Below are 16,735 nucleotides of genomic sequence, written 5' to 3'. Positions count from 1 at the left end.
ATGACCACATGATAAATTCTGTGGGAAAGCATTGTAAATTATTGCTTTAACACAGAGAGTTTTATATTGCTTTGTGGCATACCACTACTTGCTCAAAACAGTGTCATCATTAGAAGCAACAACAATAATAATAAAAACAGAAAATACCAAACATTTGAGTCCTTACTATTGCATTTGGAAAGGGCTAGCATTTTTCATATTTACTTCAGACTTTTTTCACTGAAACAAAGCAATGATCGTTGCATTTACTATATTCATTCTTTCTTTCCCCTAAAATTTTTTGCTTTTTTTTTCTTTCCACGAAAATTTGCTCAAGTGGCTAGATTTGTGCCTATGAACAATTTACAATGTTATTTTTTACTTTATTAATTTGAAATGAATATTTGCTGAAACTATTTTTTGGTCTTTTATTTTTGCATATGCTATGCAAATATCTCTAAGTAGATGAATAGATGGATAGGTAGATGGATCTTATTTTTTTTTTCATTTTAACTGCTGCATAAGTATAATCCAAAACATATGTCCAAAATGTGGTCCCCAGTGTTTTGAGGGTGGCAGAATCTTTTAAAGGCGGGAGTCTAATCTAAGGCACAGGTTATTTGAGGCATCATCTTTCGAAGACATTCAGGTAGTTCTTGTAGGCGCCTGCTTAGTTACTATGAAAGGGTGGTGAATATAGAGTAAATCTGGCTTGTCTTTAGTTTGCTTTGACTTCCTGTCTCAACACATGACCTCTCCTTTCATAAGCTCCTTCCAGGATGCCATTCACGATGTTGGGATGTAGCTAGCAGGATTCTTACCAGAGTCAAGGTGATACTACCTGGATTTAAGTCTCCAAAACTATGAGATACATTACCCAGCCTCAGATATTTTGGTATAGCTACATTATAATTGAAAACAATGTGTTACATCATAGCACTCCAATCTACTACAGCATAATTCCTCATTCCTTCCTCCATTAATCCTGCTTGGTTTATCATTTTCTACTATTAACAATTAAAAACACTCTACATGCTTCCTTATGAAGAAACAGGGACATTTTAATGGTCTGTATAATAGACTTGAAATTTCTTTATATAAGTCACAGCATTGTATTTATTATATAGCCACTTGGAAACAGTTTTAACGTTTTTCAGCTTCTGTGAATGATGCTTAAAACTTTTCGCCATTAGCTACTGCCACTTGACACTGAGTTATACGTAACTTAATTTTATTGGTGTCTTGAGAAACTTGGACATATACACCTATACCACATGAATTTATTGACACAAATTAGGAGACTATTTATTCTAACAGTTAGTATTCTATGTGAACTTGATGGAATGCACACAAAGATTATGACTTTTTGGAGTACTTCTATAGTGGTTTTAATTAGAATGTCCTCCATAGGCTAGCATTTGAGCATTTGGTTCACAGCTGGTGGTGTCTGGTATGTTTAGGAGGAACTATGCCACTAGAGGTGGGTCTAAAGACATTGCCATTTTCAGGTTTTTTCTTTCTTTTTTTAAAGTCTCTCTCTGCTTCCTACTTGAGGTTCAGTATGTAAGCTATCAACTTCCAGCTCTACTTGCCAAGTCTCTTGTTTGCTACCATGGACTCTAAGCCCCTGGAATCATAGTGCAAATAAACTCAATCTTTTGTAAGTTGCCGTGGTTTTAGAAAAGCAATCAGTACAACTTTTAAACTTCTGCAAACCCGTTTAATTACTGAAGATCGAATACAGTAATTGTTCTCTGTTATTAGCCAATTTTCTAGGTAGCAGACAGTTGGGTGATTCTGCTACTGAGATCCCTGCGCCTTTAAAATGCATTCTTTCTAGTCCCCAGAAAACACTGGTTTTCAAATAAATAGAAAATTTATATAGGAAATAGAGCATTTCCTATCAAATAAATATGGAAGTTTAGAGGCCATTAAGCACAAAAGCAATGTATCAGTGCCAAACCCAATTATAGATATGTATACAATATATTTAATGATTTAAAATCCCTGAGAATATTGACTTTGTGAATTTCATGTACAGATGTTATTCAGATAAGATGCAAACATTGCCCAAATTTTATTTTTTTCAAATATTTATACTAAAACAATTAAGTTTTTGCAAATATATAACACAAATAGTTGCTTAGGCAATAGTATCCTCTGATAGGAAATTCTTATGGGTGGGTGAAGAGTCTGTTCATGTCCATGTATTAGGGGGAGATAATACACTGTATGTTGATACATAAAACTGTATGTTGATACAACCATTTATAAATCACTAGGAACTGAACTACCATGTGATATAGCAATCACACAGCTGGTCAGTAGTTACTATAGTAACAGCACAGTATTCTGTGAGCATTGTATTAGTTATTTACATTGTCTATGTATGTATAATGCCTTCAGGGCATGCTTGCAGTATACAGGGAGTTTTTGATTATTTTTCTAAAAGAAAGAGGTTAAATTTCACCAGATTTGGTAAGCCAGATATCTGACTAAGGAAGTCACTGATTTATTTGTTCAATCATATTTACTGATAAGCTGTGCATCCTTTGCTGTGACAAGAGATAAACACAGAAAAATGACAGAGAAACGACAAACACCCAGCAAGAGACTCAAGAAGATTAGAGTCCACAGGAGATGGGATAAAGGGAGTCTAATAAATTCCACAAGGCAGCAGTTCAGAATGCAGACTCCCATGGGGGTTCATAGCTCTTCACTCTACACTATCTGCTGGCCTTTGGAAGGTAAAAAAATTATTAGGAGATTGAATTAATTAAGCAAAAATTAAAACATCCAAAAGTCTTTTCTAATTTCTCCGTATGCTAGCGGCCCATTAGTCATAAAAATGTGAATAAGTCATTAGTGCTCTAAACAGAACACAACAGCGTCTGGTTCCAGGAACCCAATATTATGGAAATTACTTATACTATTGCCACCCATCATATGGAACAGTCGAGTGCAAAGTATTAATGCAAAAGCCACCCCGTCAACTAATAATGCTTTCACATAGGCTTGTTTGAAGTATTCGTCTTTATTGCACAAAACGTTAAAGGTATTCTCCTTAGGGTTTTCTCTCAAGTATGGAGGAAACAACTCTGTCTGTCTGTCTATCTGTATGGCTGCCTGCTTGCCTCTGTCTATCTCTCTCCCTCCCTCCCTTCCACCTTATTTCCCTCCATCTTTCCACCTCCCTCCTTTCCTCTCTTTCTCTTCCCCTTTTTCCTGCCTACTAGCCACCTTTGCCTCCTTCTTAAAGCTATCAACATCTGGAATCCAGTCCAATCCATTCTGAAAGGGAAGGTTTCAAGAGGTCTCAGGTCTCTATCCCCATGGCTCCTGGGTGGAGTGACAAGGGAGGGCACACACCAGTGTGTGTAGAGTGCGGTGGGGCAAGGTAAGAAAATCTGTTATCTTTAAAGCAATATCAGGACAGATGCCTTGGCTGTGTTCTTCAGTAACTTCCCAACAGTTTGGCAGAAGTCCACCCAGGTTACTAGGAAGACTCTCTCCTTCCCTTAGTCACCAGGCAGCCCAGCGTCCTGGCCTCTGAAGACGAGGTCAAAAGGCTGCTGTACCCCACACAGGTTCACTTCTCTTCCTTGCTACCTCCCACCGCCCCGCCCCGCAAACCCTGTCATCCCGCCCTTTCTCCACCTACATCCTCTTCAGAGGGCACAGACAAGTCCTCATACAACCCGAGAGAGAAAGGCGCTTCTTTGTGTCCAGTCCAAACCCAGGTGAACCGAGTGTAATCAGAGAGAAGTCCGCCCCGTCCTGTGGCAGGGGACTCACTTGGGGTTGTGTGACCCGGAGCAGGGACGAACGACCGTGGGTCGTGTCCCCTGAGTTACAGGTTGGATCAAACTTGCCTAGCTTCTCGTGGCAGGAGCTCCCAAGTTCACTGGTGAGCAGCGCGCGTGCAGGAGCGACAAGGTGCGGAGTTGAGCCCAGGCTCCGCTCGAACTGGGCGCGAGCGGCGAGGGAGGGGGCGGGCGCGCAGGTCCCGCCTCCCCTGGCCGCGTGCACACACACGCCCACCGCGGCTGGGCTGGCGGAGCGCGGGCGAGTGTGAGCGCGGGCGAGTGTGAGCGCGAGTGTGCGCACGCCGCGGGAGCCACTCTGCCCTCTCCTCGCACCCTGCACAGGGCATCTCGAGAGCCTGGAAACGTGAACAGGCTTAAAGTATGGCATGTTGCGAAGATGGTTTCTGTCCAGAAGGTACCCGCGATCGCGCTGTGCTCCGGGGTCAGCCTTGCCCTCCTGCACTTCCTGTGCCTGGCGGCTTGGTGAGTTCCGGGGGTGGTGGGGTGGGAGGGTGTCATAGGGTAAGGGTGCATGGGAGAGGTGGTCAAGTGTCCAGATCCACAGCACCCCTTTGACCACTCATCCTTCCCTGAGCGAAACAGATCTTACCGTCTTCAGTATCATACGGGCTAAAGCCAAGCTTTCCGTTGACCTAGAGCAGTGGGCAGTTGGGTGCAGGAAGCGCGGGTGCCGGGGTACATGCTGCCTGAGGATACTTGCAGTCTGGGGGTGCATGCTGCCCTGGATACGCTTTTCCTGACCATTTTGGTTCTTCATATCCCAACCCCCAACCCTCCTTTAGCTTAAGGCCAGCGACTCTTTCCCTAGAAGGCAACCCCTTTTCCACCTGTTCTCAGATTCATTCTTAAAATAGTCTTTTCCACCCCCGTTATTTTTGCACTTGCAGTTTAAACGAATCCCCAGGACAGAACTCAAAGGACGAGAAAATGTGCCCGGAAAATTTTACCCGTATCCTGGACAGTTTGCTGGATGGTTATGACAACAGGCTGCGTCCTGGATTTGGGGGTACGGATTGTTTCAAAACACGCAAGTGTGCTCTGTGTGTCCGTCTCTGGTCTGTTTGTCTATTTGTGGAAAGATCATTAGGTGTGCCTCACGTGCAAAAATGAAAACCAGTCATTCTCTCGAGCGCCTCCCCCCTTTCTCTCTTCCTCTGCTCCGTGAGACCTCTGACAAGAAGACCGCCTCCACCCGTACTTTCCCATCTCCCCGCCCCCTCAGGAGCTTGGCCTCCCCCACATTAATTACCTCCTGAGACCTGACTGCAGGGTGGGGGAGACTGGGAAGTCAAAAATGAAGCTGCACTGTGGCTGCCTGTCTTCTCTGAGCCACAGCATGGGGTTTGCTTCCTTGATTCTGTCCACTTTGCGCAGGTACATTGTTGCACAGGAGGTAGCTTGGCTTCAGGTCTTCTCTCCTCCCACGTGTCCCTCCCTCTGCCAAAGGTTCACCCTGTGTTCCGCCTAGGACAGGAATCTGGGGCACGAAGCTGAAGCTGGCTGCTCTGCTGGGGAACCCAGTCCTTTCCTACTATCTTCTCACTTTCTTTGGGGTGCTGGTCGCTCACATTTCTCCTCTAATGCTTCAGGGGTGTTTAGCTTTATTTCCTCCTCCAATCAGTATCTGTAAAGCGCTCAACAGAGACACATTCACAGCACGTTTTTCTCTTACCCTATTTCCTTTGCATATTCAATAGTTGGCTACATGGCAAGTTTGGGTCTAGGCATTGAGTGCACCGAAACCAGATAGAATTCACTTCAGCCATTCCAGCAGGCCAGTTCATCAGGGAAAAGTGACTTGCTAAGATACTGCTTGGCTTGGCTCACTCTTCTGAATGCCAAGTCCCTGTCCTTTCTACTGTAAATGAGTTAAAGAAGGCCTCAGACTTAAAGTCGTCAAATGATAGAAATGCTAACAATAACGACCATTGCTATTGCTTATTTAATTAATTTCAACTAGATCAGCATTTTACATACATTATTGTCAACTCTCACAGCAGCTCCAAGAAGAAGCTGTGGCTTTCCCCATTTGGCAGATTTGAAAAGTTAGGCTGATTCAAGTAGAGTTTACCGATTCGTGCACAGGTAGCATTTTGTATTTCCAGGAGAAATCCAGTAGATTGGGTTGATGCTCCACACTGAGTGGTGGGATGAGTAAAAGGTGAACTTAAAGCTTGGTGGGGGGCGGTGCTCTCTGCCTTGGATTGAGGCTGCAGAGGAGGGAGAGAGTGGGAGAGGAGATAAAATAGGATCCTGGAGTGGAGAACACATGGGATCTGAGGAAGAAGGACTGTAGACAGAGTGAGAAGCAATGATGGGACAAAGTAGACTTGGGGAGAATCGGGAGGTGGCTCTCTGGAAGACAAGACAAACGAGGGCACTACAGACAAGGGAGAATTTGATAGGGCACATAGCATATTAGTGATGGACTGCAATCTTGTCTCCTGCCCCAACCCATTTCTTTTCTGGATTTGATGACAAATGTTTTGTAATGGAGTGAGCAGATTCCTTTGGTGTCTGTATATTGACAGTGTTATAGGTGGATTGGACAGATGGAAGTTTCTCCTGTTTTTTTCCCTTGTTGTCTCTCCAGGTATAGGTTGCCCGAATCACATCTGCCTTCATGAAAATTTGAAAAGAGACTTCATTAGGGAAATGAATCATTTGTCAATGTGTGAGCTCTCATAAGTGACGAGGAAATTATCATTTGAGGTCAAAAATAGTTTTGTGGAGAATTCTCTAGATGATGTGATACCACTTGAAACTATATTATGTCAATAAAAGAGGCTTTATCTTCCCAGAAGGGCTTTAAACTTCACATTGCAAATATAAAAGTATGAAAAATATAACTCATGTAGTTTAAATATTCATAAATGAAAGCACAATTTATAGCTGGATCTATATGACTTTATTAGTAAGTGTTGGATGTAAAAATATGTTCTCTTGGCTGTAAGACAACTTAAAATAAGAAGACGGGAATCTTCCGTACAGAAGCATCTTTACCATGTCCTCTTCCTATAGTACTGTGTAGACCACAACGTGAGTGCTGGGTTCGGGTCAACCGCAATGCTGCTAAGTGTCTCAAGGCCATTATCTCTCATCCTACTTGACATTGCTGTGTGTTCTGCATCCCCACTCACCTGGCCATCTTTTTAAACCTCTGTGGGGCAGGGTTGCAGTTATCTTACCTTGAGTGCTAGCAGGTGATTAATTGCTAATGAAATTACCACAAAGCACAAAATTAGGGATTTTTTTTCACTCTGCTCGTGAGTCTTTGTGGTCAGATGACTGACTTTTCAGAAGTGGGACAGTGTCTGTAAGCATGTCATATTCCAAATGTGACAGAAGGGTGAGAATTATCACCTGCAGTATGTGAGTTCTCTGTTTACATGAAATTTTAACTGTGAACTGCTTAAAATTAAAAGGAAACATTATTGTTATCACACAACTTTATATGCCACAACTTTCATCTCTTCTACGACATGACATTTTATACTTTGTGGAAAGTTTGGCATTTTAAAAATAAGATGAAAACCATTCAGATTTTGGCCAAGGTATATTGTAAATATGGACTGACTTCCTGCTTCCTTTAATCCCATTTCAGCTCTTTGTGGGGCATTTACTTTTTATCTGTTTATACAACTTAGCTCTGTTCCATTTAAAATAAAGCTAAAAGCAAAGATGTGAATTGAAATTGGATGGTTTGTGACTACTCAGTAGGCCAGGCAGAGGTTGAAATAGATTTGGAAACCAAATTATGTATTTTTAACTCAGCAGCACAGCTTGCTGTGTGGAGATAAAGGGAACTGAAATGGTTCTCTCTCTTCATCCCCCCAGGAGCTCCTCTCTCTTGTCTCCACAGTCCCCTGGTGGGGAAGAAAGGTGAGAAGAGCAGGGCAGTTGGGAGACACTGGAATGGACTTCTGAAGAGCAGAAGTCTTTCAGCTTCTGATGAGTCAGTTCCTATCATGCTGACGTAGTTGTTCCTGCTTAGAAGTGGCACCAAGTTGACTTTGTCACAAAGGAAGTAGAAAGTCATTCCTTCTGTTCCTTGTCCACTTTGAACACAGTTGTATGGCTTTATAAGACCAAATAGCGGGCCACAGGAGGACAGCTTAGGGATCCTGTCTCTCCCCATTTTTCACTTATCTAAGGGACATAATAGTCTTGGGGGGGGGGCACATAATCTCAAATAATCAACACTTCAATATAGGTGGTTGTTTTAGATCCTCTTTCATAACAGAAGAAAGTCGTCAGTTTTATGAGGCTGCTCACTAGTGTAGTAGGACTTCATATTACTGGAGTTCTTTGTGTTCTTAAAAATATTTTCATATATAATCTTAAGAAGATTATTATTACAGAAGCAGAGATGTTCATGGCAGGCATCATCCCTCTGCTAGAAAAGAGGTTGAGAGAAGTTCAATTTAACTGTCCAACACAATGAAAACTAGTAATTGACGAAGTCCCACCTCATACCACAGCTTTAAGTCCTTAGTCAGACAGCTGATGGGTCTGACTATTTCTTGGGGTCCCTTGGAGAATACTGTGAGTTAGGAGTCAAGTTGTCCTGAATATGCCTTGTTACTTAGCTAAGGAGGAATGGGGTAAGAGAACAGTTATTGTTGGGCAAACAAACCACCAATAAAACCAAACCAACTTAACAAGCAAACAGAACAAATAAAAGCTGAAAAATAGGGCAATAGATTGATATGATTTTGAGAATAAAAGCTTTCTGGTACACTTCTTGTTTGAAAGTAGGGCCAGGAATATTAGAGTATTGGGTTGGGATAGTAAGCAGAAGCCAGCTTATAAAAGGTCTTCCTATAAAGTGGCCTGAATGATTCTCTTAATAAGCTTGGATATCACTGAAGTTCTTTAGGTAAGGCATTGACTCAACACAATTTAGGCTGTGAAAAGACCCATCTGGTTGATATGTAAAGAAAGGTTTAGAAACAGAGGAAACACGAGACATACGATGAAGCTTTTGTGCTTCAGAGTTTGCTTGTTGTTGTTGTAATTCCTATTCATTATGTAGATGGCTGCATGGAATGATGCAGATGTAGGAAGGATGGACATAAATGGACAGTGAAGATATTTTGGGGATTTTAATTCAACAAAAATGATGGAATATTTAATATGAATGATCAAGGAAAGCAAAAATAGCTCCATGATTTCTATTCTAAGAGACTGAGCAAGTGTAGTGTTTAAAGCTATGGGGGGGCTGTCCAAGTTCTGCTTCCAGGCTCACTTGCTAGTAGAAGAGGCAGGAAATCAAGTCATAAAACAAGTGAACTATTCAGTGTGCAGTGTGTCTGGCATCAGTGAACATAAAATATGGGGACATGGTTTTAACTACACAGTTAGGAAGGGTTTGTTGATAAAGTGATATCTGAGCATTGAACATCAATGGATAAGACCAGGAAGCTTGTTTGGGGTGGGGTCTTCTGGTGAGCAGGAAATCTGGGTGCAATTCTGTGGAGGCTGGAAGTCAGGGCGGGTACAGTGTAGATGAAAGTGTTGAAGAAGAAGGGACAGTAACAAAGAAGAGGTTGTATAAAGTTTTGTAAGCATGCTTGTCGACTTTGCTTTTATTCTGAGTCAGACCAGACAAGACTAGAGAGGGTTATATAAGGGGCATATCCTGGATTGAGAAACTTTTAAAGGCTCACTAGGAATGTTGTGTTAAGAACGGAAAGAAGCAGAGATGGTTGGAATTTTTCACATTCAGTCAGGCCAGAGATGATTAACACTTTTGTACAAGCAGGTGACAGAGTAATCTCTCCATATCTAAGTAATCTCTCAGTTGTCTTCTGTCTCTATTTTGCTAAGATGAAGGATGACAGTTGTAATGCATAGTTTGTGAGAAAATGCAAGAAATGAGGCTGAGTGAAGTTTTGACACACACACACATATGTAACACAGTTGTTAGGATGATAGTAGAAGCCCTGTAGAAACATGGAAGAATGATATGCAAGTGTGTTGAGATAGCGGCGGGGCTGCATCCCCGGCACCCGGCTGCCCACATGGCTAGCTTATGCCCGAAATAATTACACAGAAACTGTATTCTTTCAAACACTGCCTGGCCTGGATAGTTCTAGCTTCTTATTGGCTAGCTCTTACATATTGTTCTAACCCATTTCTAATATTCTATGTAGCCCATGAGCTGGCTTACCAGGGAGGATCTTAACCTGCATCTGTCTGGAGCGGGAGAATCATGGCGACTCCTCCACTAAGCTTCTTTCTCCCAGCATTCTCTTCTGTTTTCTCCACCCACCTAAGGGTGGGCCTATCAAGGGGCCTAGGCAGTTTCTTTATTAATAAGAAATCACTCCCACATCACAAGTGCATATGATAAATTCGTGTTTCTAGATATCAAGTAGAAAGAAGTTTGCATTTTAGAGGTAGTGGGTATGTCAACGCACATGGATTTAAAGTCTTAAGATCAAAGAGATTCAAAGAGATTAAAGATGGCAAAGAAAAATCATAAAAACTGTTCTCTGCTGCTTCCAATGTTAACAGGCATGGGAAAAAGAAGAGTAATTTCTCCTAGGAAAGTCTGAGCAGCAGTATTCTGTGATATGGTAGCAGGAGAATAAGAGGGCTTGTGTACTTTGGAAAAATGATAGTTTACAACAAACAGATCAATGTAGACATGGGCTTAAATTAACCACTATATTCAGTGGTATGCATGACTTAGATAATGTTGACAAAACAGTTTTGTAGCATGAGGGAGAGAGAGATAGATAGATAAATAGATAAATAGAGAGAGAGAGAGAGAGAGAGAGAGAGAGAGAGAGAGAGAGAGAGAGAGAAGTTTACCTGGAGGTATTTGTACGAATGGATAGAGAAACGGAGCTGGTAGAATCAAATGACCAATTTTTTTGAAATCATTCTTTTTATAGTTATTGTTGCCAAAAGACATACTCACTGGTTGTCACTTTGAAAATGCAGGCTAAATATTGAACATAAGATATTACTGTGCTACATGAAACAGAACTTGGTTTTAGAAATGGGAGAGAAAACATAGTTTTGAATGTTAGTGAAAACAATGGAATTGCTAGGGGAACATTCATGGTGCAGACAAAAATTTCAGTGACTCAGAATACAGCAGAGGATGGACGGGACAGGAAGGAAGATTTGGAGCAGTGTGTACTGATTTTTTTCCAGAAATTTATATATGGAAAGGATATTTTTAAGTAATGTAGAAATACTTATTTGAAATATATGGAAATAAATATTTTTAAGATTAGAAATATCTTAAGATATTTCTTAAGATTAGAAATAAGAATAGAAACTCTATTAGAAATATCATAATTTCAAATAAATTGTCTGCTATTGGTAATGACTTAGTGCACTATAGATACATATTGGAAAGGAGAGAAGGGGTACATGGAAGAAAGACCACATTTTACAAGTTTATAAGAAAACAAATACGCTAGTGCTGTCAGATACTTAAAGTTTCTGTGGAATAAAAACACACAGATGCACTTGGTATATCATGCTATAAACCATGTCAAATATAGGTAATAGGATATTAGTGAATTGTTGTGGTTTTAGGTAAAGTTTCATCAGGGCTTCAGATTTTATATGAAAACATTTGTCATTACATATTGCTGCTTTATATTTTAGGCCTTTTTGAATATATTTTAAGGCTCCTTGGGTATACATGATGAAGTTTGTTTAATAATACATTCCCATTATAACTGACACATTACCTTCTTTTCATTTATACATTTGTTTATATGCTAAAATATAATAACCATAGCAGTTAACCAGTGTGCAGCCCAAAAAGCAGGCACTAGTATAAACTTGCAGTTTGCTATACATTTCTTCAGTCCTATCCTCCTATTTGTCTTCTCCCTTCCTTATTATTCCATTGTTTTATTCCACAGCTTTTCTCTAATGGCTGTTTTAGGTTATCCTTATTTTTAAGGTATATTTAAAGCATTTAATTGTCTTTAACTTGCTGTATAACTTGCTTTAACTTTTGCTACGCATTGAACTTGATGCATCATTGAGTTCAATGCAATGTTAAGAGGCATTCTCTCTGTTGCATCGTGCTATTGATCCTCCCTTTGCTTGTTATGTGATGTTCGCATTGCATAAGAACTGTTTCACTTGTCTGCTCTGTTGGCAGTAGGTTTTTTGCTTGCTTCCCAGATTGTATTGCTGTGAATATTCTGGCCCAAATTTTCTGCTGTAAATGTGCAAGAGTTTCTTTTGCATATATATCAAGGAGTGGATTTTTCTGGATCTTAGTGTAAGTAGGAGTTCAGCTTGAAGAGATAATGCCAAACTGTTTTTCCATGGTGAGTTTACAAAATTAAACTCCCTTTTACAATAAAAATAAATTCTGGATCCACATATACTTTAGCAGCAGGAAAGTGTGTGTGTGTGTGTGTGTGTGTGTGTGTGTGTGTGTGTGTAGAAGTGTTTTAAATGGTATTTTATTGAAGGAATTTTAATATTCACTATTTCCATCATGTTCTAATATCAGTGAAAATCTTTTAAAACCTTTATTGACTGCAGGGATTTTTATTTTATAAATTTCTTGTTTTCATGTTTTATTCTTACTGTATTGAGCTTTTTGTTCCTGTTATTGAAGAGTTTTGTTGTATATAAAGTAAGAGAATGTTGATAGAAGTATCATAAAATGTAGAAGGCACTAATTTTTAATGTCTTCTAAGGCAAAGAAGCTTCTAGAACTCTGAGCTATTTCCTGCTTTGTTGATGAAATCAGTGGGTATCTGTTTTTGTGTAATATCCAGTAAATGTAATAGTTCTACTCTTGCTAATAGCAAGCAAAATTAGAAATGTCCTTACAATTTCCCTAAGTATTACATGCTGTTGCTGTTTTGTTATGCCTAAATTCTTTTAATTTTTGGCATTCTATTTATTTAGAACAATCTTTTCTCCTTTTGCATATCAATCTCAGTTCTCTCATCCTTCTCTCCTCCTGTCCCCCCACGTTCCACCCACACCATCCCCCATCAGGGAACCAACTGAGTTCTTAAAGTCTCTTTAGTTTTGGATAGCACTGGCACTTTGTAAGATGAAGGTGTGTGTATAATGTGAAGAGCTGAAAATCAGGAATGTTTCCTAGGGGGAATAGCTGGGGAGACTTTATGGAGAACTAAGATTAACTAGTCCTCAAACAGTCAAACAAGATTTTATCTTATGATATGACAGTAAATTGTATATCATTATTGGAGATAATATGAGGGATTGATGTTCTTTAGGTTTTTGACTGTTGAATAAACAGTGGAGGATTATCTGACACTTTCTTAATTGCCTTCCAGCAAGTTAATTTGATAGGACCATTTATTTCCCTGAAGTTAATATTAACATCTTTGTGTGACTGACTCTTGATGAAGATTACTTTCTTTGCCTAACAAACTCTCAGGGTCAAAAGTGTCTCCCCACAAAAGATTTAAAAAAATAATATTTAAATTTCCCCACTACCAAAGAAGTAGGATTTTTGTGAAGAAAAAAAAAAGTGTCTTTGATGTTCCCCAAATATATCTACAGTTATGGGGAAGAAATCTTTCCAAGCTCATTGTCTAGTTTCTATGCAATTATGCACTTTGCAAGGTTGATTTGAACATCCTAAATAGTAGCATTAGAGGAAGTGTGTCTAATTATTCTTAATTGCTTAGCTACCATTATTCATTGACAACTGGTTTATCAGAGACCTATTGCATTTTACATGGCAGTCTGCTTGTATGAAAGAATACAAATAAAAATCAGACAGTTTCTGCTTTAATTGGGAAATATTTTTTAGCTTAACCCATGTAGCACATAAGTCTCACATTTGAAATTTGTGAGAAGCATTGAAAAAAATCATGATTAATGATATTAGAAACAATGAAACAATTATTAGCACCTCATATTTACAAAGCACTGTGTTAATTTGGGACTTTGAAAGAGACTGAAATCTCATCTCAACTGCTAATGCTAAAAACACAGATTCAAGGAGACTGAAGGAAGACACAAAGGGCTACAAGAATATAATTTAGAATCTATTGTTGGACAAATAAAATGTAGAGATGGCTGGATGCACAACAGAGATTGTGTAATAAACTTCCGTGTTTAGCTAAATGATACTGGTTAAGTATTTTTATGGCATAATATAATGTAGTGGAACCTGAACGCATCTTGGCAGCCCCAAGGAAGAGTTAGAATTCTGCCTTAGCCTCTCTGAACCCAGTTTCCAGATATATAAAATTCTCATGATAGTGATAATAGCACCTTCTAAGGGTGTGCTAAAGATGAAATGTCGTACGGAATGAATGTGGCATCTTCTCTGGCATAAAACTAAAGCTTAACTACATAATGATTATTTTTATTTCTCATTGTAGGCCTTTCATACCACTTGATTTATCCACTACTATTCCCAGTCCCTACTCTGGTCCCATCAGCTTAAGTAGACACTTAAGTCTCTTAGAAGACACTGTCTGCGATTTGCCCTCTGTAACTTATTCACATGAAAGAGCCTTTGGGATTTTTTTTTAATTGCATATTTCAATCATATCCTTCCTTGTTTCAAGCCTTTGATGATCTGTCAGTATTTATGGGGTACAAGTCAAACTCTTTAGGGCAGCCTACATTCATGTCACCCAGGGGAGGAATAAAAGGAAAATGCTCTCTTATAGGCTCACCTTCCCAGGGCTACTTTAACAAAGTATGCAGACTAGCAGCTTAAACAACAGAACTTACTTTTTTTTTTTTTTTTCAACTCTGGAGGTATTAAGACATCAGTAAGCTTGGTTTGTTGGCATGGAAAAGGTGTCTCCTCTTTGTCTTTATATAGTTCTCTCTCAGTGCATGTCTGTGTTCTAATCTCCTTTTTTCATAAAGCCATCAATCACTCATATTGGATTAAGTACCATTAAAAAATCTCATTTTAATGCAATTACATTTTTAGAGCATTACCTCTAAAAATAGTCATTAGAAGTTACTGAGAATTAGGATTTCAACATGTGAATGTGGGAAATATAGCTTCGTCCACAGAAATCTTCTTTTCCATCTCTGGGTCATTCCCTGTCACTCTGAAAGTTCTGTTGCTTGTAGTTTAAACAGTACCACTGTAACATGTGTTGTAAGTGCGTTACTTAAAAGATGCCATTTAAAAAAAGGGGAAGGCTCAGAGTAGTTGGATGCTCTGTTCATGGTACCCTGGTTTTATTTCTCTTTGTGACTTCAGTTTCCTATCAGTTTCCTTTGCTTTTTTCCAACTGGTCTCTTTTCTTTTCCTTAAAAATAGGAAGACCTATACCCACTGTCATCCTTTGTCACTTGCTGTTGTTTGTTCCAAAGCTTCCAGGTCATGTATATGCTCCAGACTAGTTTGAAACTGAATGCTTTGAAAAAGTGATTCTGAACACAGATCTGGAATTCCTTTCACAGCCTCTTCTTTTCCTACCTGCCTGTATCCATCCCGAAATAATAGCTGTCATTCATTTTATTCCATTTGTTTCTTTTTTGCTTATTCCCTGATTCTCCCAGTAGCATGGTATCTTCTTGATGCAGGGAACTACTCTATAACCTGTCCATGTAGCTGGTGCTTAGGCAAATATTTATTGAATGGATGCCCTAAAAAAATCCCTCTGCTAGTCAGGTACATTTAGAATCTAACTCAGTCTTAAAGTGCAGTATAATCTCATAAGCAAATGCCAGATAATGTCACACACAAAGACTAATTCTGAACATAGAACAGTATTTTGGAACTATTGAAAAAAAGTAGAATTTAGATAGGTGAGAATTTAGAAATATCTTTTATTATCATGGGATGATTACATCCATAGAATTAACATAGGCTCACATGGTTTTCAATGCATTAATAATGAAAAATATTGTTCCCATTCTTCTCCTGAATGTTCCTGCCACACTCACTCTCTTGGCACACTTATAGTGTCAGTATTTCATAGGAAACTATTGTAAATACAGTAGAGAAACAGCTTGAGTGGATGTTTGAAACAACAGTAAACTGGACCATCTCCTTTTGGAACTATTTTAGAATTGCAAATCATCAGGTCCAACCTTATTCCTACTAAGTCAGAAGATCTGAAGCGGTATCTAACAACCTCCACTTCCCCAGTCTGTTCAGGATATTCTCCAATATCATTTGAGCAATACTACCTTAAATCTATCTTCAAAATAACTGTTGCCTTCCCCAGAGTCTGGTAAAATGGCTCATGTTTACGGACACTGAAAAATCTTAGTTGTTTATGTGAACTTGTCTTTGGAGCCCTCACTTGTAACTACAGCCTTTCTGCTTTCTGATACCTTTGTAATTGTTGCTAAGGAAATGACAGCAGTTTTGAGCCAACTTGAGTAAAATTTCTATCTCCTAGGGTTCAAAATGTTAGGAATTACTTGCTTCCTGGATTACTTATTTCTGGACTAATTTGGCTGTAATGAGCTTATTATTACCATTTGAATGTTGATTCTAGTTTCCCATTCAACCCAAAACTTAATTAACTTCTATCGCTTGAAAGAGGTGCATTTTATATGGTGTAAAAATAAAAGCATGTGTTATAATTTCCTCTTATTATAATTCCAAAACCTAAGTTTCTTAGGATACTTATTCCATAAATAATATCTCATTCTTCCTCATTCTCTCTGTCTCCATGTGGCCTCGTCGCTAGGCTGTAGAGGGAGAAATATTTAGATTCATTTTCTGGAGACTGAATTCCGACTTAGAGCCTTAAGTGACCCCAATTGTGCTTTCCTGTTTTTTTTTTTTTTGGCATAAAACCAATTTCCCAACCTGTATCCAAGTGATATTCTATTTTAATAGCAAATGCTATAGTATCCAGTTATAGAATATGTAGCCTCTGGCCGTGCAGCTTTCTAAACCATTATTTAAGGAAACAGTCTTCAGGAGGATAACAATTTTTATATTTTCATGGGTGGTAAAATGCTGAATT

At 39.3% G+C, this 16,735-nt stretch overlaps 1 protein-coding gene across 3 annotated transcripts in view; it reads left to right on the top strand.

The window, feature by feature from the left end:
* Nucleotides 1-4,049: 4,049 nt before the first annotated feature.
* The window catches only part of Gabra4 (gamma-aminobutyric acid type A receptor subunit alpha4), a 74,383-nt gene continuing 61,697 nt past the window's right edge, over nt 4,050-16,735 (top strand). For 2 of the 3 annotated variants that reach the window (XM_050149554.1, XM_050149553.1), the window contains exons 1-2: nt 4,052-4,268; nt 4,694-4,812. In XM_050149554.1, coding sequence (XP_050005511.1) covers nt 4,183-4,268; nt 4,694-4,812 — 205 coding nt within the window. In that variant the 5' untranslated portion in view covers nt 4,052-4,182. Of the gene's footprint in view, nt 4,269-4,693; nt 4,813-16,735 lie in introns of all 3 variants that reach the window. The other variant, XM_050149555.1, reaches the window with a different exon arrangement.

The sequence above is a fragment of the Alexandromys fortis genome, unplaced genomic scaffold (assembly GCF_014885135.2).
Source record: "Alexandromys fortis isolate MF-2015 unplaced genomic scaffold, M_Fortis_MF-2015_v1.1 scaffold_0, whole genome shotgun sequence".
Lineage (NCBI taxonomy): Eukaryota > Metazoa > Chordata > Mammalia > Rodentia > Cricetidae > Alexandromys > Alexandromys fortis.
This window is presented reverse-complemented; position numbering and strand designations above follow the sequence as displayed.